This window comes from Orycteropus afer, unplaced genomic scaffold (assembly GCF_000298275.1).
Source record: "Orycteropus afer afer isolate SDZICR_OR568_19922 unplaced genomic scaffold, OryAfe1.0 scaffold00128, whole genome shotgun sequence".
NCBI classification, from domain to species: Eukaryota; Metazoa; Chordata; class Mammalia; order Tubulidentata; family Orycteropodidae; genus Orycteropus; species Orycteropus afer.
In genome coordinates this window covers 8468039-8493929 of record NW_006921715.1, presented here as the reverse complement: position 1 = coordinate 8493929, position 25891 = coordinate 8468039, and the positions used below count along the sequence as shown (strand labels likewise).

Sequence of the window (25891 nt, the reverse complement as noted above, 5' to 3'; positions counted from 1 at the left end):
ACACTCACTCCAGTCTAGACCAGGAAACCACACACAACACCGACAACACTCACTCCACTGTAGACCCTGAAACCACACACAACACTGACGACATTCACTCGTCTAGACCAGGAAACCACACACAGCACTGGGGACAGTCACTCCAGTCCTGACTGTGAAAGAACAGAAAGACTGTAAAGATAAGAATGCTTCAAAAAAACAACCAAAATTAATGGAAACAATCAGTCCCCATGACTGGTACACCATCCGATCTGCAACCTATACAACTACGAGACCAGAAGAACTAGATGGTGCCCGGCTACCACTGTCATCCACTTGGAAGGGATGTAGCAGATCCTGGATAGAGAGGGAGAACAATGTGGAACAAAACTCAAAATCATTTGGAGGGAAAAAAAAAAAGATGGTTGGGACCAGGTTTGCTGGTCCAATAGAGCCTGGTGGAACCACTGAGACTATGGCCCCTAGCTGCCCTTCAGGTCTGGAATTGAACCCACACCTGTGGTTTCCAGCCAAACAAAGTACAGGCATGTGAGTTAAACATTTACCTCAAGTAGACACAAGCCCTGGAGAGAACAATCATGGGAGAAGGAAGGGCTGCTTATGCACAGGGAGACAGCTCAGGGCACAGGAGAGTATGGAGGGATGGACACTGGGAAGAGGTAACTATGGGGAGGAAGTGGGAGGGGAGCTGTTGCATTGTAAATTTTGGTCAATGACATGAGACAAAGTATACGTGAACTGCTGTATGGAAAGTGAATTTGCTCTGTAAATCTTCACCCAAATCACAATTAAAAAAAAGAATGCTTCAAAAAACCAAGCACCCGTTTTGGTCCTCTGTGCCTCTCTAACAGAAAAATACCGTGTGTAGTTTTAACCAACGGGTTTATTCTCTTACAGTCTAGGTAACAAGAAGTTCCACTCTGAAGTGCCAGCTAAGGACCAGGTGAAGGCCCCTCAACCATGGGCTTCCGCTCTGCCTCTTGCTTGCGGCCCACTGAAGCTGGCAGCTTCTCTTAACTGAGGCAGCTGCTGGCTGCTGAGGCTGACAAACCCAAGGTCAACAAGTAAAAAGGCACCCTCCAAATGTTACCAAACACAGCAGGCCACTAGATCAAGTCCAGAAAAAGTCCCCAAATCAGCAGAGCATGGCAGGCTGCTGAAGGAAGACTTGGCTACATGTATAGTTCAAGTGTGCCAGAGGCTAGAGACCATTCCCCAAGGCTTCTCCTTTATACAGGAAGCAGACCACATGCATCCCTAAGGCAGCTCCTCAGCTGCTCACAGTAGATTCCAGCAAGGAGTCGAGGACCAGTCTCATCATGGAGAATACTACATCCAGCTGCCCAGCCACTCAGCCAGGCCCAGCCAAAGTGACATAGAACTGTAACTACCACAGAGCGCAAACTGTTTTTGTCTAATTAATTAGCAAAACAGCTGCCTTTGAAGGATGCTTTAAGATGAACCCTGAGCTTCTTTGAGTTGGTGAAGAGCAAGCTTTTTTTTTTTTTTTTTCCCTGTCAAAGTCTTGGTTATACACCAATAAACATTTTAGTAGGAGGAGCTCTGGTAGCATAGTGGCTAAAGCACTTGACTGCTAACCAGAAGGCTGGCGGTTCAAACCCACCAGCCACTCCTCGGAAGGAAGGTTGGGCAATCCTACTTCCGTAGTGATACTGCCTCGGAAACCCAAGGAGGGGTCACTATGAGTCGGGGCCGACTTGATGGCACATGACAACAACAACAACCATTTTAGTACTTCCACCATAGATCCTGGGTCAAATAGCACCTCACAGAAAGCATGTCCTAGAAAATGTGCTACACACAAATTAACAAGTGACATTAAACCCTGGTGGCATCTGATGATGCAGTCAGGACCACAGAAACAACCTAGGATGACATCAAAGTGTAACAGCGACTGCTCAGAGTCTTGTTAAACCCTTTTCTTTTTCCATTCTGCCAGCTCCTGCCGGTGGAGTCAGTAGTGATGCAGCCTTCCCAGTCCCAACTCTGTGCCAGTTGTGCCTTCTCCCTCTCCAGAGGATGGTCTAGAGCAGCCCTCCTTGAGGACTGGCCTGGCCCTTCTCCTAAGCTGTGCCCTTCTGGGGTTTCCACTGAATGCCCTAGTGGTTCAACAAGGTCTCTCCCATCTGGCCACCAAGACCACATGGCCCCAGCCCACAGCAGACAGAGTTGGCACTGCGTGAAGCTTCCTCGAGACACACCCAGCACCGGCCTCAGTCAAGGGCCAAGGACCTCCCCCTCCCGCCCTGTGTCACAGCTCCCAGCCACTAGGCCCTCAGTCGTCCAGATGGCCCTTCAGCTTGCTTCCAATCCCCGTGCTGTGGTCCGGAAAGGCCAGGGAATTGTGGGTCCCTTCCGTTTCCGGTCTCAAGGCCCTGGTCCTGCACCTTTTGTGGTTACGCCATCCTTCTAGCAGTTGAAAGCCAGACCCTTTCCTGAGTTCTTGTGTGTCATCTCAAGATGGTTTTGGTCACATACCGATGTCCAGTACCAGGCCCTCCATATTCACCAGATGGGTACTGAGTGTGGCTCAACCCTGGGCCACTACAGGGAAGGCACTGCTCCACAGGGCTATGGGGGCTGAGGGCCCGAGACCAGCAAGAGGCTGGCACAGAGCCACACACGAGAGTATGCCCTACAAGGTTGTGCCAACCCCACAGGGGATAGGGGTGGGTGGGGGCCTAGGCTCCAGCCCCTGGCAAACCCAGCCTGGATACCCCTGGAGCTAGAGTGGGCAGGGGAGAAGCCAGCTCCTTGTTGCCACTCTCAGGAGGGTGGGCTCAGTAAACTTCTCACAGCTGGACTCTGGGACCCTGAGACAGACACTCATGTCTGCACTCTCCTTTGCTCCTTCTGGTCCTTTCTGGTATCTCTGCAGCATCCATTCCAAACCCAGCAGTGGCTTCCTCAAGTTTCCCAACTGCCCTCTGCACAGCACGCAGTTCTCACTACAGACACAGCGTCCTGGGAAGGTCGGCCGACAGCATGGAGCTGTTCCAAGCATTCTCCTCTGCAGTCCCTCCTCTCTGCTCCTGGCTCTGCCACGTGCAAACTCTTCCAGTCCTCTGGTGTCCTGGTTCTGGTGTAGAGGGGGCCTGTCCCACAAGGCCCTGCTCCAGTGACAGGGCTGGGAGAGGTGCCCTCTGGACAGGACTGTGGCCCTCGGAACAACTCTCAGCTTCCCTGCACCCATCTCTCTGCTCCTGGCACCTTCAGATCCTGTGGGATCACATGGCTCCCACCTTGTCCCCTGGCCCCACCAGCTCCCGGTGCAGGGCTCCTTCTATACTCCGTCCTCAACTCTCTCATCTCCAGCCCCCTGTTCTTTTAAAGCACTGCTTTTCAATATTGTAAAGTGTAATTTCCCCTGGAAACGATGTAAGTGCAATACACATCAAATCAAAGTTCTAAGGGGAAAAGTGACCACATTACTTCCCAATTTCACACAGTCAAGAACCCTGGTGACAGGGTGGGGGTCCTCACGGGTACACTTGCCACTCTGCTCCCTGCTCCACTCTATCACAAATGTTTACGTTTGAAATGGTGAAGAATAAACTAAGCTGCGTTAGAGCAGTCATGTCGGAGAACAGGAACCTCCCCAAAAAGCAGACCCTTAAAATGCAGTAGGTTTTATGAGTTTTAAAAACAAACTTTATTTTTCAGAGCAGTTTGACATTTACAGAGAAGCTGTGAAGATGGCAGTGAGGTCTCTAGGTCTCACGCACTCCAGCCCCACGCACCTCCCCTATTAACGCTTCTCACGAGTATCAGTGGTGGTGTAAGCTAACGACCTCATACTGATCCACCCTAGTTAACCGAAGTCCACACGCGACTCCTTAATTCTGACCCAACGTTAGCTCCTTCTGTCCCAGGACACACAGCTCCGAGTCACTCCACCTCCTTGGACCCCTCCTGGCTGTGATAATTTTCCAGACATTCCTCTGATGACACTCTGGACAGACATTTTGTGAGATGCCCCTCACTGGAATCTGTGGTTCTCCCATGGTTAGACTGGGGTTCTGGGTTTGGGAAGACCACAGATGAGGTACCCATCTCATCACCTCCTGTCAAGGGTGGGTGCTGTACACCTTGATCCCTGGCTGAGTTGTTGGTCAAGCTTCCCCTCCGTCACGGGGCCTCTCCCTCCCCCCCGTGCTCTCTGCACAGTCCACGCTGAAGGAGTATGGCGTCATGCTTTACCTCCTCCAGGGCAGGGATGTTCCAACTGCCTGGCACTCTCTGGCCCCAGGAACGTGCCTCTCCTCCCCACCACTTACTCACGCATTTCTATCAGGTGGACTCATGGTATTTATTTTATATTTTGGTTATAATCCAAGACTACTTGATTTTGTCACTCAAACTGTTCCAGCTTGGCCACTGTGCTCTGTGACATAACCCCATCACTAGGGGGAGGTAAACACATTCATTTTAAATCCAAGGTTTAGTTTATCAAAGTCAGTATGTGTACAGCATAAAACGTCAAAGAGATTTATGAAACTTAAAATGAAAGATAGTAATTCCCATTCTAATCTCATCACTTCCAACTCTCAGATTTTCCTTCTAAACTGCATGCTGTCCTGCCAGGCCCTGGATTCTCAACTTTTAACTCCGTCACCAACACCCTATTACAGAACGGCTACCCTCACACACCCAACCACAATATCGTAATGTTGATTAAATCCATTGTCAGTGTTTATAATTGTGATTAGGTGAATATGTAAGATGGCTCAGCCAATACGCTTAACAGTCAGTCCTCCTCTTCCTTCCTTGCACAATGTTGCTTCCTGGGTTAACAGCCATCTCATTTCTTCCATTTGCCCAGTTTTCTGTGAACCTACCTGATTCTTCCCCAAGACTCTCAGCAGCAGAGCTCTTGAACACAGCAGGGAGACTGGGAACCATTTAGTCTGAAAGCCCCTCCTACTCCTAGGGATGACCCTATGCCTGTCTTTCTGATTACTGTCTCTTTTTGGCAGCATACACCCTCCACAGGCAGGGTAAAGGTGCTTAGGGGTAAACGTTCATATCTGAAAATGGCTTTAGTTCACCTCCAAACGTGAAGGCAATTTAGCTGGGTATAGAATTTGAGGCTGAAAATCGCTCTGCACAATTTTGAACTCAAAGACTTCTCATCTCCAAAACTATTGCTGAAAACTCCAATCGTACTTGGATTCACGATTCTTTGTTAATCTCTAACACCATTTACAGTACTTTCATCTCCTATGTTCTAAAACTCAAAAACATGCCTTTGAGGAGGCTCTTGAAATCTGTGATTTCAACTGTTTCAGTTCTGAGGTGTTTTCTTAATTCTTACACCATTTTCTCTTCTTACTCACAGAGTCCTTGCTTTCTGTAATTCCTACTAATGAGATGTTGCTGGATTGGACTAACCAGTTTTCTACTTTTCTCTTTTTGTCATCTCTTTGTGTCTCTGTGATTTCTAGGAGATATCCTCAGCTTTATATTGTAATTCTTTTATCCTAACTTCTTACTTCCACTAGCTCTGGTGGTGCAGTGCCTAAGGCATTTGACTGCTAACCAGAAGGGTGGCGGTTCAAACCCACCAGTCACTCCTTGGAAGGAGGGTTGGGCAATCTACTTCTGTAGTGATACCGCCTCGGAAATCCAAGGAGGAGTCGCTATGAGTCAGCTCTGACTCAACAGCAGTTGAGTTTTTTTTTAAACTCATCTTTTTTCCAAGGGCTGTTTCCCATTCTCTGAACTATCCCATTTTATAGCATCTCAATCATGCTTCACATGTGCATCATCTCCCCTTTCTCTGAGGACAACAGCGTAATTTTTTGTTTGGGTTTGAGTTTCCTTCTACTCCCTGCATGATCTTTTTCTTGGTTCCATTTTTCTGCTTTTCCTTTTCATGTGAAAAGCCATGACTCTTTGTTGTTCTTTGCTATTTCAGAGTGATCTCTGTAACACCTGAGAACTGAGTGGACAGTTTCATCATCAGGTCATGAGATGGGCAATCAGCAACTTGCTGGGGACCCCCAGTTTCCACAGCTGTGGTCTAGCTCTCCAGAGAGAAGCATGCCAATCCCAGTGTCTTCCTGGATGGTAAAAGCCTGGCCACAGAGCTTGGGAGCTGAAGGGCAAGGATTATAGATGCTGCTCAGGGGAAGGCCTACGAATGGCCCCCCATTTTCAGCTCCTGCCTCATCCATGCTTTGACGGGCCTGATCCCCCAAGTCAGAAGCCTCCTGGGTCCACTTCTCCAGGTCTCACCTTCCTCAAAGAGCAAGGAGAGGTCAGCTGAAGTTGGGGAGGGTCCTGGTTGAGTTGGCCCCACAAGACTTCCAACCCAGCCTTCTGCTCAGAAGCCCATCCTTTGCTCTCCCTATTATTGGTGCCCCAATTCCCACAGTTCCACAGAACTTCCTCCATGAGTGTCCCAGCAACATCGAGCCAAGGGCAGCTGGGTTGCCAGTAGGCAGTCTGTCTGCAAAGGCAGCATGGCAGCCTCATGGGACATGTCATTACTGTGCCTGCCTGCCTGTTTTTTGGTCTGACCAGCGGGTGTGTGTGTGTGTGTGTGTGTGTGTCTGTAGATCAGGCTAGAGCTGTTTTGGGGAGGGGCAGGCACATCCCACTTCTTATCCCATGGTCATAGCTAAGACTGGAATGAAGGGGCCTTGGCAAGCACAAGCTGAGGGGGACACGTGGCAGCTGTCCCTCCAGCCTCACCCTGGGATCAGTGCGGTCGGTCATGGGCCACACAGCCCTAGGAGTAGCCACTCAGAGAGGCCTGTCTACTCATCCCAGCCAAGATTGCTCAGAGAGCAAGGTCAACATTTGATTGTGGTAGGTACCTCTGTTCCATAGGGTCCCAAGAATTCAGTCACCTCACCTCTGGAGGTCTCTGGAGGTGGGGTGAGAAGAACACCCCACCTCTAGGGGCCCAGCACCCAGCAGTCAAATTGCTGGGGTCTGTAGTCCGAGGCACTGCACAGGTGAAGCTTCGGGACCCCATTAATGGAGTTTCCAAGGGGGGCCTGGGCCCAGGAGGTGACACTGGACGAAGTCACCCTGGCTGAGCAAATAAACAGGCAGCAGTCCAGGGCCAAGCTGAAGCTGTAGGGGCACCACCCTAGTCCAGGCACCACACCCTGTCCCAGGCAGCAGGGGTAGGGGTGGGGGTTCCATCCTGCCCAGTGTCAGTCCCCCAGGGGAGGGCACACAGTACCTTGTTGAGCTCCTCAATCCTTCGGATCAGGTACGGGTTGCTGGAGGAGTTCTCGAAGTACACATAGTCTGTAAACAGTCACAGAGAAGGTGTCACTGCTGTGCTGGACCACAAACCCAGGACCCTTCCTCCTCCCTGAGGGGCCTTCAGATGGGGAGCCACCAGTGTGAGCCTGGTCTGTTCCAGGAGCTGGGGCCCAACAGGGGGCAATGGAGGAACTGTCCCAGCACCACAGAGCACACATCCCAGAGAAAGGACAAAGCCAAGCAGGGGCCAGAGAGGCAGCAGAGGGAAGTGACTTGGGGCCAGAATCCCAACAGGATTCTACCTCATGTGCCCTGACATCAGCAGCCCCCAGTTGGTCCCTTGAGGAGAGGTAGCCAAACCTCAGCATGACCCTGCCCGCGATGCCCTGAGACCCTGCATGGGACGTGTGGCCAACTCTCCAAAGGGCAGCTGTTGGCCCAGAAAGGGAGTGGGGGGACAGTTCTGGAACTTGGGAGTTGTGCACCCAGAGCGTCACTGTCACCACAGGCCCCAGCAATGCCTTGGACACCTGGGAGCCCCCCACTGCACCCCTCCTCAGCTCCTGCAAAACACTGAAGGCCCCACCCACCAGCAGATGGGCAGAGGGAGGGTCACCCCACCCAGCCCTGGATGGCGGGGGCAATGGGCCTAGATAGCTACTAATGCAGGACATGTCAGGCAACAAGAGTGTGGGAAGAAACACACAGGTAATGGACAAGTCTGGAGTCTGGAGCAGGCCACCCCATGACAAGCCTGGGGCAGGGCTCAGCCACAGACCCAGACAGGCCAGGACCTGAGCAGCCTCCAGCACAAAGGTCGTGTGGACAGCCAGGATGGGGGAGGTGGAAACAGCACCTCCAGAGCAGGAAGCTCGCCTGGGGATGCAGTCCAAGGGCCCCAAAACGGGGACAGGCTCAGCAAACTGCAGCAAGACCAGGCCAAGGGAGCCCACCCTACCACATCCACTAGGCGCCACAACCACATCCACGAAGTGTCACACTTGTGCTGTAAGGATCCTATGGGTGGGGGCTGCAGAAGTGTTGGCCTCCCGTGGTCAGCACACCCCTGTGAGTGCCTGACCCCAACCCCAGGCTCCCCGTGCAGCACCAAGGACACGGACGGATCCACATCCAACGCCAAAATAAGCCAGAGAGATTGAAAAGCCAAGGGGTGCACAGCCACACAGGGCCCAGAGGGCACCCAAGCCTGACGCTTCCTGAGAGAAAGGCCTGGGGAGATACTGCCACAGGCATGAGGCCCCCGTTAGGGCCACAGAATGTTTGCAGTCAGACTAGAGCGATGCTTGTCTAACACTGCGGAAATGCTAAATACTAAAACGGTAAACTCAAAACAGGTAAACCGTTAGGGCCACGGAATGTTCACAGTCAGACTGGAGCAACGTGTGTCCAACACTGTGGAAATACGAAATACTAAAACGGTAAACTAAAAACAGGTAAATCTCTCAACACATGACAGCCTCGACACAGTCCCTTAAAAGTCAGTAATCTAACCTTTCCACTGAAGAAACTAGATGAAGAGCAAATTAAACACAAAGTAATTATTCATAACTGCCCCAAACTGGAAACAACCCAAGAGTCCATCAGGTGGGAAATGGCCCAGTGCCCGATGGGGGTCTCCATGCAGTCACCTAGCATGACAATCACCCAGCATGACACACTGGTGACACACAGACAGGGGACAGCCAGACACATAACTGAGATGCAAAAATTCTCAACAAAATATTGGTCTTCAGGAAAAGTGACAGGGCAGCAACAGCTGCGTGCTGCTGCACTGTGGAGGGGTGCCCACAAAGGGCACAGGGGACTTTGAGGGTGACTGTGGTGTGGCCACATGACTCTGTTTACCAAAATTCACAGAACTGTACACTTCAAGGAGATGTACACTCCTTTTAAGTGCATAGTGAGTTACACTTTAAAAGAGCAAATGAGAAAACAAGCCAAAGCAAGGAAGGAAGGAAGAGCAGAAACCAGTAAAAGTGAAATGAGAAAAACGGAACAAAATGTCAAATACCAGAAGTTCATTATTAAGAAGAACAGTCAATCAATAAATTTCTAGCCAGAGTAATAAATGAAAAAGGAAGTCACAAATGAGCAGATCAGGAGTAACACAGGCAGGATCACTACGGATCCTACAGACATGAAAGGGCAACAAGGGAATACTAGGAACAACTTTATGCCAACAATTTAACAACTCAGATGAAATGGACCAGTCCCTTGAAAGACAAGCTACCAACGCTCTCTTGCCAGATAAAAAGGAAACCTAAACCCACACCTATTAAATGAGCTACCACTCCTTGGAAGGAAGATTGGGCTATCTATTTCCACAGTGGTGGTGCCTCAGAAACCCAAGGAGGGGTTGCTATGAGTTGGATCTACCTCGACAGCAGTGAGGTTTTTTTTTTTTTTTTAAATAAACTGAATTCATAGATAAAAACCTCCCAACAGAAAAAGCATCAGGCTCACTGGCTTCACTGCTGAATTCTACCAAAAGCTTAAGGAAGAAATAACACAAAGCCTACACTACCTCTTCCAGAAACAGAAGGGAGGTGCTCCCCAACTCCAGGGGCTGCTATTATCCTGATTCCCAATCCACAGACATCAAAATCCACAGGTCAAGCACCCTCGTGAACATGCTGTCACTGTTTTGAGTCGCCATTGCGTCGACTCTGACTCAGGACCACCTCACGTATCCGTAACGAGAGAACCAAGTGTGCCCTGCCTGGTGCCATCTTCAGGCCACTGTTGGCACGACAGTGTCAGTCCGTCCCCTGGAGGGCTTCCCTTGTTCTTAGCTGGCCTCCACCAGACATGAGGCCCTTTCCAGCCATTAGTCTTTCCACAAGTATTCAAAGTCCACGATCTCACCATCCTGGCTTCTAAGAAACACTCTGGATCTACCTCTTCCACGACTGGCTTGCTCATTTATCTGGGAGTCTGGAGTACATTCGGTGTTTTCATTGACCACCACAGTTCAAACCCATCAATTCTTCTTCTTTCTTTTTTCACTATTCAATTCATGCATGTGAGGCAAATAAAAAGATCACGACTCAGGTCAGACACTCCTTAGTCAGCAAAGTGTCATCTTCGCTTTTAAAACCTTTAAAGAAACCTTTTACAGCAGATTTGCCTAATGTAGTATGTTGTTGGATTTGGATTTGGAGGACAGCTACCTGGCCAACTGACTGGAAGAGATCCATATTTGTGCCCATTCCAAAGAAAGGTGATCCCACAGAATGTAGAAATTATAGAACAATATCATTAATATCACATGCAAGTAAGATATTACTGAAGATAATTCAGAAACGTTTGCAGCAGTATATTGATAGAGAACTTCCAGAGGTTCAAGCCGGATTCAGAAGAGGATGTGGAACAAGGGATATCATAGCTGTTGTCAGATGGATCTTGGCTCAAGGCAAAGAATACCAGAAAGAGGTTTACTTGTGTTTTATTGACTATGCAAAGGCATTTGAGTGTGTGGATCATGACAAATTATGGATAACATTGAGAAGAATGGGAATCCCTGAGCACTTGATTGTACTCATGAGGAATCTGTACCTTGACCAGGAGGCTGTCGTTCGAACAGAACAAGGGGACACTACATGGTTTAAAATCAAGAAGGGAGTGCGTCAGGGTTGTATTCTTTCTCCACACTTATTCAATCTATATGCTGAGCAAATAATCCAAGAAGCTGGACTATATGAAGAAAAACGTGGTATCAGGATTGGAGGAAGAATCATTAACAACCTGAGATATGCAGACGATACAACTTTGCTTGCTGAAAGTGAGGATGACTTAAGGCACCTACTGATGAAGGTTGAAGAATACAGTCTGCAGTATGGATTACATCTCAACATAAAGAAAACAAAAATCCTCACAACTGGACCAATGAGCAGCATCACAATCAATGGAGAGAGGATTGAGGCTGTCAAGGAATTCACATTGCTTGGTTCTACAATCGATGCCAACGGAAGCAGCAGTCAGGACATTAGACGACGTGTAGCATTGGGGAAGTCAACTGCGAAGGAACTGTTTCAAGTGCTGAGGAGCAGGGATATCTCCTTGAGGACTGAGGTGCGCCTGACACAAGCCATGATATTTCCAATCACCTGGTATGCATGTGAGAGCGGACAATGAATAGGGAAGACCGAAGAAGGGTTGATGCTTTTGAGTTGTGGTGCTGGCGAAGAATGCTGAAAGTACCGTGGACTGCTAAAAGAACTAACAGATCTGTCCTGGAGGAAGTACAGCCAGAATGCTCCTTGGAAGCAAGAATGGCCAGACTTAGTCTCACCTATTTTGGTCATGTTGTAAGAAGAGACCATTCCCTGGAGAAGGATGTCATGCTTGGTAGGGTGGAGGGTCAACGAAAGAGGGGGAGGCCTTCAGGGAGATGGATTGATACAGTGGCTGCGATGATGGGCTCGAGTATAGCGTGGATTGTGCGGCTGGCGCGGGATCGGGCAGTGTTTCGTTCTGCTGTGCATGGGGTCGCTATGAGTCGGAAACGACTCGACGGCACTTAACAACAACAACAACAACAACAACAAGTATGTTGTTTGGTTTCTTGATTGCTGCTTCCATGGACACAGACTGTTGACCTGACTAGAAAGAAATTGTTGACAGCTTCCATTTTTCCTCCATTTATCATGATGTTGTTTGTCAGTCTAGTTGTGAGGATTCCTGTTTTCTCCATGTTCATCAGGTGTACTCTAAACTGAAGGGGCCTGAATGCATCATGAATACAGATGCAAAAATTATCAACAAAACATTAACAAAATAAACCCAGCAACATACGAAAAGGACAGTGAATCTCAGGTGCTGTTGACAATTCCAACTCATGGCAACCCTATGTCAGCTGGGATTTATCTGGAATACAAGGTTGGTTTGAAAATCAGTCAATGTAACATTATTTCAACAGAATAAAGACACAAAACCCATTGACCATCTCAATAAATGCAAGGAAAGGATTTGAGAAACTCCAACACCCATTCCTGATAAAAACTCTAAGCTACCAAGGAATTAAAGGAAACTTCCTCAACCCAGTAAAAGACATCTACAAAAGTGAACATCACAGCTAACATCACACTGAATATGAAACCAAATGCTTCTCCCAAGATCAGGAGCTCAGGGACGCTGTTCACATCACCACTTCCAGTCACATTGGAAGTCCTGGGCAAGGCACCGAGGAGAGAAAAGGAGACCCAAGGGCAGGCTGGAAAGGAAGAAACAGAACTTTCTACTTACCAGTGACGTAACTGTCTACACAGAAATCCCAAAGACTGTACAAAAAAAAGCTTTTAAAACTAGTAAGTGAAGAGTTTACCAGGCTCATAGGACAATATTAAAAACAGCCTATTTATATACCAACAAACACTTCATTCAGAGTCCTGCTGATGCAGTGGTTGGAACCCACCAGGTGCTATGTGGCAGAAAATGTGTCACTTTGCCTCCATAAAGATTTACAGCTTTGGAATCTGTACGGGGCAGCTCTACTCTGCCCTATAGGTTTGTTACGAGCCGGATTTGACTCAACAGCAACAGGTTCGGAATGACTCTGGGAAATTGAAATTTTCAAAAGTACCATTTACAATGGCACCAAGAAACACCAAAAACTTAAATAAAAATATAACATGTGCAAAGATCTATATGCTGAAAACTACAAAACACTGCTGAGAAAAACAATGAAGCGCTAAATAAATGGTGGTAAGGAAAGCATTCCTGGATTAGAAGGCAGGGTGGCAAATGCCCCTCTAAAGGAGCGCGCTGTAGGCTCTGTGGGCTGAGGTGCAATCAAGGGCACCATGTGGAGACTAACAGGAGGCAAACGCTCACAAGTCACAAGTGAGTGCCGTTTTCTGCAACCCAGGTGCACCTAGGAACTCCTTCTGGGGAGAGACTATCTTACTTACCAGGGCTCAAAGTCAATCAGCACAATCCACTCTAAGTGCTCACCTGTTCATCCAGATCTGAGACCTCACGTGTCTCATCTTTAGGCATCTCTCCACAGACACCACGTGGGGACTTGCCCACAAGCATGTAACTGAGCACACCAACCACTTGGCGCCACGCACGGAGCTGCTACTTCTGACTCAACCAAGTCACCTGGGCTTTGCCCTGCTCCTGGGAGGTGATCTCTGAGCCTCTGAATACCTGACAAGCAAGCATCTTTACCTTGGGGCCTTGGGCCATATGCTATCAGCTTGACCTCTGAAGGGGCTGGAGACTAAGGTTAGCCACATATACAGCCAACTGCATCTACATGATTGACCCCCAACAGAAGCTATGGACACCAAGGTGCAGATGGGCTTCCCTGGTTGGCACTACTCTGTGTGTGTGTTGATACACTGCCAGTATGACTACCTTGAGACATGACAGGCCTCTCCCAGACTCCGCCCCATGCCTCTTCCCTGTGCTGATGTCAGTCTATCCTCTCACTAAGATAAACTGGAACCATGAGTGTTAATGGCTTTCTTCAGTTATGAGTCTTTCTAGTGAATGATGGAACCTGCAGGTGCTCTTGGGGACCCCTAACAGCAGCAGCAGCAGGACAACACTCATCAGTCACTTTAAGGTTAGGTGGAAGTTCCTTAACCGCAGTTAAATGAACTCTGAAATATATAAATGTCCTTCATACTTGCATCAAAGTCCAAAAAAGGCTGCTGGAACTGGAGTTTAAGTTCAGAAAATCAGAAATACGCTCACAAGTTTGTGTGGCAGTGGAGACACAACTTCTCATTTCAACTTTTGACAGTAAGGAAACTGGATAAAGCAGCTTGACATTATTTGTGATTCAAATGTTAGCTGTCATCAAAATGACTTACCACAGTCTAAGTCTGGCATGTAAGTTTGCCTTGTAATTTTAGATGACTTCATTAAGGAACGTAACTCTCCACAAAAGCTAATTACCAAAGTCACACAGTGTTTGAAGGTGGTTCTTCTCATTCCAGAAAAGTTCAAGTTTCAGCCCTAAATTCAAAAATCGCATTAAAACTCTACAAACGCTAAGCCATCAAACTGCTGCAGGGTAAGCAGTCAAGATATTCGGCTTCTATTTCTGACAAAAATCACAGACCGTCATGTTGATGGCTAAGCTCACAAGAGCAAATGCCGTTCGCTGTGGACATGGCTGATTCAAGAACGCAGAACAGATCCAAGTGCTTCCCACAGAGTACCTGCTGATGAATGATGTAATGAACCATGCGCTTTAAGCCCCTTACATTTTGACAAGTTTTATAAATTTGTTCAACTAAGTCTTTTTCTGCTCCACACATTTTAGCACTATTAGTTGTAACACATCTTAGTAGATTCCACTTCAGGTTGAATCAGAAGAGTGTTTCCCCAACTCTTTTGGAAATATTCCTACCTGTGGGTCTTTCCCACAGATTATTCATAGAGGCATATTCTTCAGTAATTTCAAAACTTAGTATTGATGCCTTAAATAGACAACTGAACAGTATCAGTAACATCTATTGATCCCTTTAGAGCCAAAAAAAAAGCACACTGAAAATCATGTGCCTTGTTTTATAATTGATTGTTGATGCTGCTCCCTATGTCCTCAACTCTCCAAACTGCTGTCTTACACGTTTGTTTTTTCTAGACATAGTTCTTTGTCAGTAACAACCAAACATGATTTAATTACCTCCTCACAGGTAAATGGCTGTCCCCGCTGGGCTAATAGAGTCACTTGGAAACTTACTGTTTAACTTTGCAAACTTTCTAACTTTTTTTTTTACCATGATCTTCCTATGAACTGAGAACACTGCAATGAGGATGTCATCAACAGCACAGATATAGCATCACTGGATAATAAACAACGTTTTGCCATCTCATTCAATAACAAAATGGTCCACAGCCCACTGTGACTCAAGGGCAATGTTCAGCACAAACCAGATGAAGGACATGCTCACGCATACAAGAGAACAGTACTCAGACATGAAGAGAAACTAAGCTTCAATTCACGCAACACAAACGAACCTTGAAAACATGATCCCACGTCAAGTCAGACACGCCAGGACAAATCTTGTATGACTTATAGGAAATACCTACAACAGGCAAATCCTCTGATGGAAAGTAGATTAGTACCCAATAAGCACAGAGTTTATGTTTAGGATGATGGACTAGGCATGCAGTGCCTAACGTCTACAGAAAGGGCACCGTGAGAGGCGTTGTCTGACCCCATCTACTTCCACGGTGAGAGATAATCACCATCAACAACCCATGGCTGATTCCTATGAGGCAGAGGTCAGACATCCTGCCACCCTCCAACCTTCCTGCCAATTCGGACACCAACAGGCCCTTCCACAACATGCTTTCTTTCTCTGCTGGGTTAGATAATTCACTGCAACAGCCACACAAAGCTCACAGGTAACGCTCACGGTTATGCAGTTTACTCATGAACTAACAGGTTACAATTCAGGATCAGAAACGACTCAGGCTGCAGTTCTTCGACTAGGACAGCTTCTCAGCCATGCCGTGGCACGCTTCTCTCTGGTCTCAGCCTCTCAGCCCTGCAGCCCCTTGACCTCTGCTGTGCTTGGAAGAAGCGCTTTGAGCTCTGCCAACTGGTGCCCAGAGAGGTACCCCACTCTACCAGCAAGTCTCCTGGTCAAAGCCACTCAGCTTTCTCACTCTGTGGGCTGGGCAGCCTGACACTCTGTCTTGAGCTGGTCTTTGCTGCCAGGGTCTGCTGCTGCAACTTCTCGGCCAGTGCTGCTCACCGTCTCAGCAAAGCATGACAGCTCCTTCCCAGTCTCCTGGGTCAAGGAGACTCAGTGCAGGGATCTAGGGTTCAAAGGACATGCCCCACTCCTGGCTGTTGTTTCTTGGCAGTAGTGAGATACCCCCTTTCCACTCTGGGATGGCAAAACTGACCAATCCCCACGTCAGAGTTATCTGCAGGGTCCCACCAACACAAGGGTGCCACGGACCTCACTGACATTATCAACAAGCTCTCTGATTCCCCTGGTGGGCCACAAGCACCTCACATTTGCATAGTCCCACCCAGTCATCTGGTGGGAACCACAAAGGCCACAGCTGGAAGAGCCCTAGTGAGTAACTCGCTGTACCACAGTGTCCATGATATGCCTGTAAAACAAGACATTATGCATGGATGTCTTATGAACACCGTATTGAAACCTCATGGGAGTCCACTTCCAGCTGTCCTTGTCACCTCTGCCCCTGCTGCAGCTAGAGCCTCTGGGGGGATACGGTGCTCAGCAGCAGTGGCAGCCGAGAAGGCGGGGCGGGGGCAGAGTGAGAGGCCGTGAGCAGGAAGGGAACAGAGGGTGCCCCGCCCCACCGCTGTCTGAGTCCCCACAGCCCCTTCCACCTGCCTAGTGGATAAGGCTCAAGAGCCTGTGCCTGGAGCCAGGTCCTTGGCCTGCATCCCGCTGACCAATGCTGCAGAGTCTGGCCCTGGGGTCTTTAAAACCATTAAGGGAAAACAAAACAAGGAGAGCTCCTTTCCCTTGTACAAAAACCAGCCAACCGCCTCACAGGACAAGGACACACACGTGGTCGGGTGAGGCCGGAAGGGGTGGTATGCAGCAATGCGTACCCGTAGCGGTGCCAGCTGCACGACTGGGGACAGGACCAATGGCGTTGAACTGTTAGCTTAAAGACGGATAAGACGGCCCATTCCACCAAAGGGGCCACCGCTCCACGGCTACCTTTCTCTTCCAACATGAGGGGCATACACAGATAATACAAATAAAATGTCAAGACCTGGGGATGCAGGTGGTGCTTGAAACACGGACAAATCACACGTGACAATGTGGATGCTGCCCTGAGAGGGGGCGTGATGACAGTGCCATACACAGAAACCCCACCACCGCAGGCCAAGAGCGGCCGCAGAATACATTCAGACAGTTAGTGTGGCTGAGCTCCCACACAGCTCACACTGCTGTCGTCAGCGGCATGGCGCTGGCCTCCAACTCACGATGCCCCCGCACGTGGTGGAGCAAAACGCTGTGCCACCCCACGACTGGCCACAAATCACGACACTCCGAACAACAGGGCCTTTGCTGGTTTCAGAAGCAGACTGCCAGCTCCCCCCTAGTCTGTCTTAGTCTGGACGCAACACTGAACCCTGCTCAGTACTGCAACCAGGCACAAGCCCCCAGTAGTGGGTGGCAGCCGTTCCTCAGGGGCACTGGCCGGGAGGTAGCCATGGGCATCCCATGTGGACAGCTTCAGAAATCTGAATTTCATATCATTTTAATGTTTCATGAGTATTCTTCCTCTTTTGACTTTTTTCTCAACCATTTAAAAACTTAAAAAACCATTCTTAGTTCATGAGTCGCACAACAACAGACAATGGCCCTGCAGTGCCAGCCCTGCAGTGTGGCAGCCCCCACGGTGTGACAGTCCTCGCAGTGTGGCAGCCCCCACGGTGTGGTAGTCACAGGAGTGTGACAGTCCCCAAGGTGCGGCAGCCCCCACGGTGTGACAGTCCTCGCAGTGTGGCAGCCCCCATGGTGTGGCAGTCTCCAGGGCGTGGCAGTCCCCACAGCGTGGCAGTCCCCGCGGTGTGGCAGCCCCCAGGGTGTGACAGCTCCCGTGGTGTGCCAGTCCCCAGGGTGTGGCAGTCACAGGAGTGCGACAGTCCCCGCGGTGTGGCAGGTCCCACAGTGTGGCAGTCCCCACGGTGTAGCAGCTCCTGTGGTGTGGCAATCACAGGAGTGTGGCAGGCCCCGCAGTGTGGTAACCCCTGGAGTGTGGCAGTCCCTGAGGTATGGCAGTTCCCGGGGTGTGGCAGCCCCTGCACCACCAGAGCACCTCTCTAATCCCTGGGTCAGAAGACTCAAAACTGATGTCAATTCTTCCCCAACGGATCCAGAGTATCATTTCAATGTAATCCAACCCAAATTCCACTAGGTTCTCTTTGTAGAAACAGACAAGTCAATGAAAACGCCAAGAAATAAAACAGCCCGAACGCCTGCGACAGAGTGCCCAGGCAGAAGGACTCACAGCACCAGACTTCAAGACTCGATGAGACAACGTGTATCAGCAAAAGTCCAGGCGGAGACCACAAGGAGGAGCCAGGCTGACTTCTGAGCATGTGGTGGAACAAGGAGCGAGAAGCGCTGGAGGCTGGTGCACAGCACTGCACACTGCATCCACTACACACAAAAACGAGCTGAAACGGACCACAAGCCTGGAAGTCAGACTGCAAACCATAAAAGTTCTAAAACAAAACAGGAGGAAGTCTTTGTGACCTTGGGTTCGGTAGATCTCTTAGATACACAAAATGCCCAAATTATAAAAGCCACAATCTGCGAGAAAATCCGCACAACACATCCTCATCAAGGACCGAGGTCCGGGACGTAACAGAAGGAAGCAAGGTGCCCAACCTAAGGCTTGGGACAGAGGGACGAGCACACACATCCCGGGAGAAGACACACACGGACGGCTGGCGGCAGACGCTGGGAAGATGCCCAGCAGTGCTGGTCCTCAGGGGGATGCAAAGCCAATGAGGTGTCCTCGCGCCTGCAGCATGTTAAGGGGGAAAACCCGATGACGCCAAGAGCCAACGAGCACAGGGGGCCCCCAAGACCCTCAGACGTGCTGTGGGAAGCTGAACGGCAGCCGCTCTGCAGACCAATTGGGCAGCTTCTTAAAACTCTACCCAGCAAACCCACCCTGGGTATGTTTAACCCAAGAGAAATAAAAGCTCTCACGCATACAACAATCTGACCGTAAATATTGGCACCCTCAGCTGGCCAGGCAACTGTGGCCCCATGTCAGGGAGCACCCTCCACTCACCAGCAGCAGTACACGCAACAACACGGGCCAACCTCACACGCACATTCTCTGTGACAGAAGCCAGACTCAAGAGGCTACACACCATGACTGCCCAGGGCCACAGCACGAAGATGAAGGAAGCAAAAGTAGATCATGGTTGTGGGGCTGACTCCAGTGGGGCACACGGGAACCAGAGAAGTGTACACGTTGTGCATACGGACGGCGAATTTGACTGCATTTCAATTCCACTCCAACAGGCCCAGCGTTAGGTGCATTTATGACACAGATAGAGTGAAAGCTGGGGGCCCCAGAATGCTACAGAACAGTCTTGTATTTCTGTCTCGTGATTTCTCCACCTTTGACTGGGTGCAGTCTTACTGCTTTGCTATGGCTCTATTAGCAGCTTTCCCTTCTCTGACAGGTTTCCGCCTTACACAGGTTTTACTGCAAACAGATGGGAAGACAAAGATACCAGACAGAGGGGCACAGAAAGGGAGAGAAAAGGGGTCCCAGAGTCCACGGGCACCCTGGGCAGCCTAAGCCGTGCCTGGCACACAGTGGCCACAGCCCCAGCTCACTGCAGCCCAACACATACATCGAGCATGTGGGGCCCTGCGCCTCTTGTCAGATCCTTGCAGGTCTACCTCCCACCTGATCCCCCAGGCCCAGGGCAGGGAGGCAGCAGCTAAGGCAGGGGCATACTCACCTGAGGCCAAGTCTGTGAGGTCAGAGGTGGGAGACACCATGCAGGACCTACAGGCCAAGCACCTGTCTTCACACTTGGGGCAGAACCATCGGGGCAAGAACAGTCCTCAGAAGGCCCAAGAAGCCTGCCCCTCCAGCTGGTTCTGGGGCAGATCCTGCCCAGCAAGGCCTACTGCCTCTGGTGGCCTGAGCCCTGCCTGGTGAGAGGCAGAAGCCAGCCCAGAACTGCAGAGGAAAGGCTGGCCGCCGGGCACACACACACTTGGACAAGTGCGTCCCAAATGGGGCAGAACGTCCTGGATTTGTCCCTGCTAAAGCTGGCCACCCCCTGTAAGCCTGAGAGCCTGGACTGTCCACCATGTCAGGCTGAGCACTCAGTGGCCGGTCCCCCCCTCCCTGCTTCCCTCCCAGGCACACTCAGTCAGCCACCCATGCCACCTTTCCCCGACCCTCGGTGTGAGAACAGTACAACCAGCCTAACAAGACAGTCAAAGAACACCTGGTTCCACATCGTCCACGTGCTACAAAGGCCAAGAAAGGGGTGAAGGTGGAATGATGGAGACACCCATGCCCCCACCCCACATGGGACAGGCACAAACACACAACTACTGGGCTGGGATCGTCAAATCTGTCCGAGCCCTGCCCCTCAACGCCACACAGAGAAGGGGTCCAGCTCTTGGAAGCAGGCCAGGCCTGCTGTCTGGGCCAGGGCGGCGTGCACAGGCCATGCTGTGTCCAAGGCAGGCCACCCGTGGGCCTGGGGAAACAGGACCTCAGCAGCGTATACTGCCTTCCACCCCCACCAAGTGAGCTGAGGAAGCAACCTTGGGAGGGATGCTTGCCACCCAGCATGGCCACCAACCCACATACCTGCCTGGCACAAGGGCACCTCAGTGGGCCCCCCCCCCGAGTGCAGTGATGGCCCTGGAAGACAGCTGCCACAGCCACCACCTCACCGTCCCCACAGAAATCTGGGTGGAGTCCTGACCTGCCTGGTACCGCCCACAGGGTAGAGGAAGGCAGGTCCTTGGAGGCAGCCTGGAGGCACTGGGGTGGGTAACTGCACCCTAGAGATTTCCAGAAGGGGCTAGCTTCCCACTGGGATGGGAGGACATCATGCAGGACCCTCCAGGGTGGAGCCCCACTGTGCCCCCAGCACCCACCCAGTGATGGGGGCCTTGGCTGCCAGTAGCCTGGACCTTGTGGGCAGGGAGCTGGGCTGGGTGCAGCCTTGAGGAGCAGGAGATGCCGTGGGCCTCTAAGATGCTCACACCGTGGAGCACTGAGTGGGGGTAACAGGATGGGTTCCTTACAGAGACCATGCCTCAGAACAGTCATCAAGGGCTGGGGGTGGGGGATTCCAAGGCAGAACACACCAGGGAATGTGGGGCTGTACCCCAACGACACTCAGGCAGATGTCCTCGCCTTGTCTCCTTAGCCCCTGAGCCTTTTGCATGTGCTGGCCTGGTCCTGGCACACCTAGCTGCTAGGGCTCTCTGCGCAGTGGGAAAGCACGTGGCTACTGACCCAAGACCAGCAGTGCTAATCCACCAGCCTCTCCGTGGGACAACGATGAGACCGCTGCTGCTGTAAAGATGCACAATCTCGGACTATTCACAACAGCAAAAAGATGGAAACCACCTAAAGGTCCATCCATGGAAAAATGGATCCACAAACCAGGGTCCGTACACACGGCGGAACACCACAGTTAAAGAACAGTATTGAATCTGCAAAGTTCACCTCATGACATTCTGTATGGAATTTAAAAAAAAAACAAAAAACCTAACTCACTGCCGTTGAGTTGGATCCCATTCGTAGCAACACCTCCTTGGGTTTCCAAGGCGATATCACTACAGAAGTAGATTGCCCAATCTTCCTTCTGAGGAGTGGCTGGTGGGTTTGAACCGCCAGCCTTCTGGTTAGCAAATGCCTTAGGCACTATGCCAATTAATCAGTCACAAAAAGGCCAATATCATATGAAACCACTATGGTAAAATGTCAAGAAAAGGGTTTCACAAAAGAAATATTCTTTGATGATTACCAGGGGTGGGTGGGAAAAGGAAGGTAAACCACTAAAAAAAAATTGACAGCCTTGGAAACTCCATGGGGCAGTTCCGCTCTGTCCTCCAGGGGCACTGTGGGTTGGAATGGACTCCTTGGCAGTGGGTGTGGTTTGGGCTTTGCTTCTGTGAAGAATGACAGCCTTGGAGACCCTGTGGGCAGTTCCACTCTGTCCTCTAGGGGCACTGTGGGCCAGAATGGACTCCACGGCAGTGGGTGTGGTTTGGGCTTTGCTTCTGTGAAGATTGACAGCCTTGGAGACCCTGTGGGCAGTTCCACTCTGTCTTCTAGAGGTGCTGTGAGTCAGAATCAAGCGGACAACAGTGGGTCTTGAGTTTGGTTTGCAGCTTAGTCCCTGAGACATGGGCCCCCAAGGCTGCCCAGAAGACAGAAGGACAGGGAGACTAGCCAGGGCCACAAGAGTAGAACAGGAAGATACACAAAGGCACTCTTCAGAAGACCCTGTTCTTGAGAGAGAGGAAGTTATCAAGGACAGGGGGCCACCCGAGCTCTTGGTCTCAGGGGCTCCTTCCTGGGGGAGCCATGGCCTTCCTCAGTCTAGGTCAAGGCGCAGCCTGGGTAGGAGGGAGGCCTTTGGACCACTCTATAAAATCACCTTTCTTCTTTGAATCCAAGAGCTTAATGGGCAAATTCTTCTCTCAAAAATATACACATGGTCCAACACAGGCTAACCCCTCTTGGAGGGGGTCCCTCACCAAGTCCCTGCAAGAGATCCACCTCCAGTGCTGCCAGTCCTGGCCAGCTACCCTAGGTGCAGAGGACGGGGCTGGAGAGGGGCCAGTCACCTGCAGGAGTAGGCTTGGCCACCAGGGGCAGCAGACCTGCATGTAAGACCCAAAAGAGGCACAAACCAAAGCCCAACCCAATGCCCTGGAGTCAATTCCGACCCACAGCTCTCCTAGAGGAAAGAGTGGAACTGCCCCACAGGGTCTCCAAAGCTGTCAATCTTCCCGGAAGCAAATCCCAAACCACATCTACTGCCATAACCCACTTTGGTGGAGTTGATTCTGACTCACAGCGCCCCTAGAGGACACAGCAGAAGCTGCCCCATGGGGTTTCCAAAGCTATAAATCTTTATGCCTCATCTTTCTCCCACAAACAGCTGGTGGGTTCAAGTCACCAACCCTTTGTTTAGCAACCAAGAGCTTTAACCATTCTGCCACCAGAGCACCTTAAAAGAAGCCCAGAAAACTGGTGGGCTCAGGGCTATAGTCGCAGGGGACATCAAGCTCAATTGGCATAACATACTACACAAAACACCGTTCCACCTCCTACTTTGGTGAGTAGCAAATGGGATCTTAAAAGCTTGCAAGCACCCATCTAGATGCAATGATGGGTCTCTCCTCGTCCAGAGCAAAGAAGAAAGAAGAAAACCAAAGATTCATGGAAACAATTAGTCCTAGTGACTGGTACACCATGAGATCCTCAGCCTATACGACTATGAAACCAGTAGAACTAGATGGTGCCCAGCTACCACTGTCAACCACTCGGAGGGGGATCTATGTAGGAGATCCTGGATTGAGAGGGAGAACAATGTGGAACAAAACTCAAAATCATTTGGATAAAAAAAAAAAAAGGGAGGGACCAGGTTTGCTGGTCCGATAGAGCCTGGTGGAACCACTGAGACTATGGCCCCTAGCTGCCCTTCAGGTCTGGAACTGAACCGACACCTATGGCTTCCAGCCAAACAAAAGACAGGCCCATTTACCTGAGGCAGATACACTCCTTGGAGAGAACAATCATGGGAGAAAAATGGGTTCTTTATGCATAGGGAGACAGCTCAGGGGGCAGGAGTGCATGGAGGGATGGACGCTGGGAAGAGGTAACTATTGGGAGGAAGTGGGAGGGGAGCTGGTGCATTGTGGTAAATTGTGGTCAATGTCACGAGACAAAGTGTGTGTGAACTGCTGCATGGAAAGTGAATTTGCTCTGTAAACTTCCACCCAAGTCATGAGAAAAAGAAAAAGCCCAGAAAACAAAAACAGTCGTGACGAAGCACTAATCAGAAAGCAGAGTCCCAAATGTTAAGGGTGCTGTTGGGCAGCTCTAGGGGACCATTTCTGCTCTCCGGCTTCACAAACATCATCTGACATATTTGGACGAACTTTATAGAGGTAAACAATGGCCCAGTCACCTGGGGACCACCTCAGCTAGCTCCAGAAGCCCAATCCAGGCACCTCAAGAGCAGGAGCCACCATCCACACCTGCTCGTCCGCCCCACATGCCCAGGCCACCAACAGAGGGCCTCGGTGCCGGCCAGCTCGCAGTGGCCAGCGCCAGCCACCCCAGGATGAAGCAGGCCCTGCTCCCCCTCTTGCTGACCCACTTCAGCCAGCCGGTCAGTTGGCATAATGCCAGCGCCCATGCCCCGGTCCCTGCACAGCCCATCACAGATCAGACATAGGCCAGAGAGCTGGGACTCCGGACGCCCCCGATTCTAAGCATAAGTACGTCCTCCATCGCGTCAGGCCGTCCAAAACCAAAAGCAAAAACCAAACCGTCAAGTCGATTCCGACTCATAGCGACCCCTCCTCGGGTTTCCAAGGTGGTATCACTACGGAAGTAGACTGCCCACTCTTCCTTCCAAGGAGCAGCTGGTGGGGTTGAACTGCCAGCCTTCTGGTTAGCAGCCAAATGCCTTAGGTATACACCACCAGGGTGCCCCATATTTCTTAGCATAAGTATGTCCCCATAGTATTGGGCCATCCTTACACTAAAAAATTATCCATTCTGATCTGAAATTCAAATTTCACCGGTGTCCTGTATTTTCACTTACTAAATATGGCACCACGTGGGAGGCCCCTGCCTTTGGAGAAGGCTAACTCCCCAACGTCTGGGAAGAGGCACCAGGAGCAGCCCCTCCCGGGCTCACCCCTGCCGGCTCTTCCCCAGGCAGCAGTGGGAGTCCCACTTGGGAGAAAAAGACATGTTTTCCCCTCTTCTGGGGGCCAGGAAAGCCAGCTCCCCCTCCTCAAGCCAGCAGTCCTGGGACCTGGCACCGACTGGGCTGTGTGGGCAGCCTCAGTGGCACCTTGGGGCCCAGTCCACAAAACAGAAGCAGATGCCCATGGTCCTCTGGGAGCACCAGGCCTGCTCGGGTGGGGTCAGCAATGAGGCAGACCCCAAGATTCTCTTGGGGATAAGACAACTATTGGGCTGACCTGGAGAGCCCCTGGGTGACCGGGGTCCTTGGCTCCAGATCCAAAGGGCCACCAAGAGTAAACTTCGGCCCAGCACACCTGTGGCACCAGTGTTCCAAGGCCAGGACGGTGTGCTGAGCAGTGCCGGACAATCGCAGTGTGACTCTGCACACTGTGCAGAGGGACCCTCCCTGCCCACCTTTCTCAGAAAATAAGGGAGAAAACAGCCCCTCAAAGAGGGAGGGCCACCATCTCACAGCTTCAGGGTTCTGTGCCCACCCCCATAGTGCTGTCCCGTCGTTCTGCGAGCCCACACGGGGTGCTGGATCCCAGTCAGCAGAGGGGCAGCACTCTGGCCAGGAAGGACTAAGACTGGGTCCCCACCGTGCTGCCTGCACAATGCCAGGGCACCCTGCAGGGGCTCTTGCACCCGGGCAGGTGAGGGTCCCCCTGGAGATGAGGAGGACACAGCAAGAGGACAAAGAGACAGATCTCATCTACTCAGAGGCAAGAGGCCTGGGAGGGCAGGGCCGTAGAGGCCAGCACTGCAACCCATTCTGCAGGCGGCCGGGGTCGGGGCATGACCCAAGGACCCACACACTCCCCCAGGCCATCCCCTCTGGGGCTTTCTATACCCTGGGAGGGGCAGCGTCACCACAGCCCTGGTGCAGGGGGAGGGCCCTCAGTAAGCAGTGGGGCCAGTTCAGGCCACAGAAGCTGCCCAGGGCAGCCAGCATCTGATGACCCTGGGGTGACTTCTCAGCCCCCCAGAAGCCTAGGCTCAGTCTTTTATTCACTCAACAAACAGACGTTAAACCGGAGACTGCGAACGCAGGGTGCTGAGAACACCTCCTTACTGGGCAGGCAGGGCCCCAGAGGCCCTGGGGGGTGGCAGGGCCAGGACAGGTGATGTTGCCCACCATGGAAGAAGTGCCTCCAGGACTCCCAGAGCCCGCTAA

At 51.0% G+C, this 25891-nt stretch overlaps 1 protein-coding gene across 1 annotated transcript in view; it reads right to left on the bottom strand.

Annotated features, from left to right (window-relative positions):
• MTA1 (metastasis associated 1) overlaps nt 1–24157 on the bottom strand; it is a 52880-nt gene extending 28723 nt beyond the window's left edge. Inside the window, exons 1-3 of the mRNA XM_042781499.1 lie at nt 24031–24157; nt 16759–16842; nt 7217–7284 (exon numbers count right to left, since the gene is read on the bottom strand). Coding sequence (XP_042637433.1) covers nt 7217–7284; nt 16759–16842; nt 24031–24157 — 279 coding nt within the window. The remainder of the gene's footprint in view (nt 1–7216; nt 7285–16758; nt 16843–24030) is intronic.
• Between the last annotated feature and the right edge of the window lie 1734 nt (nt 24158–25891).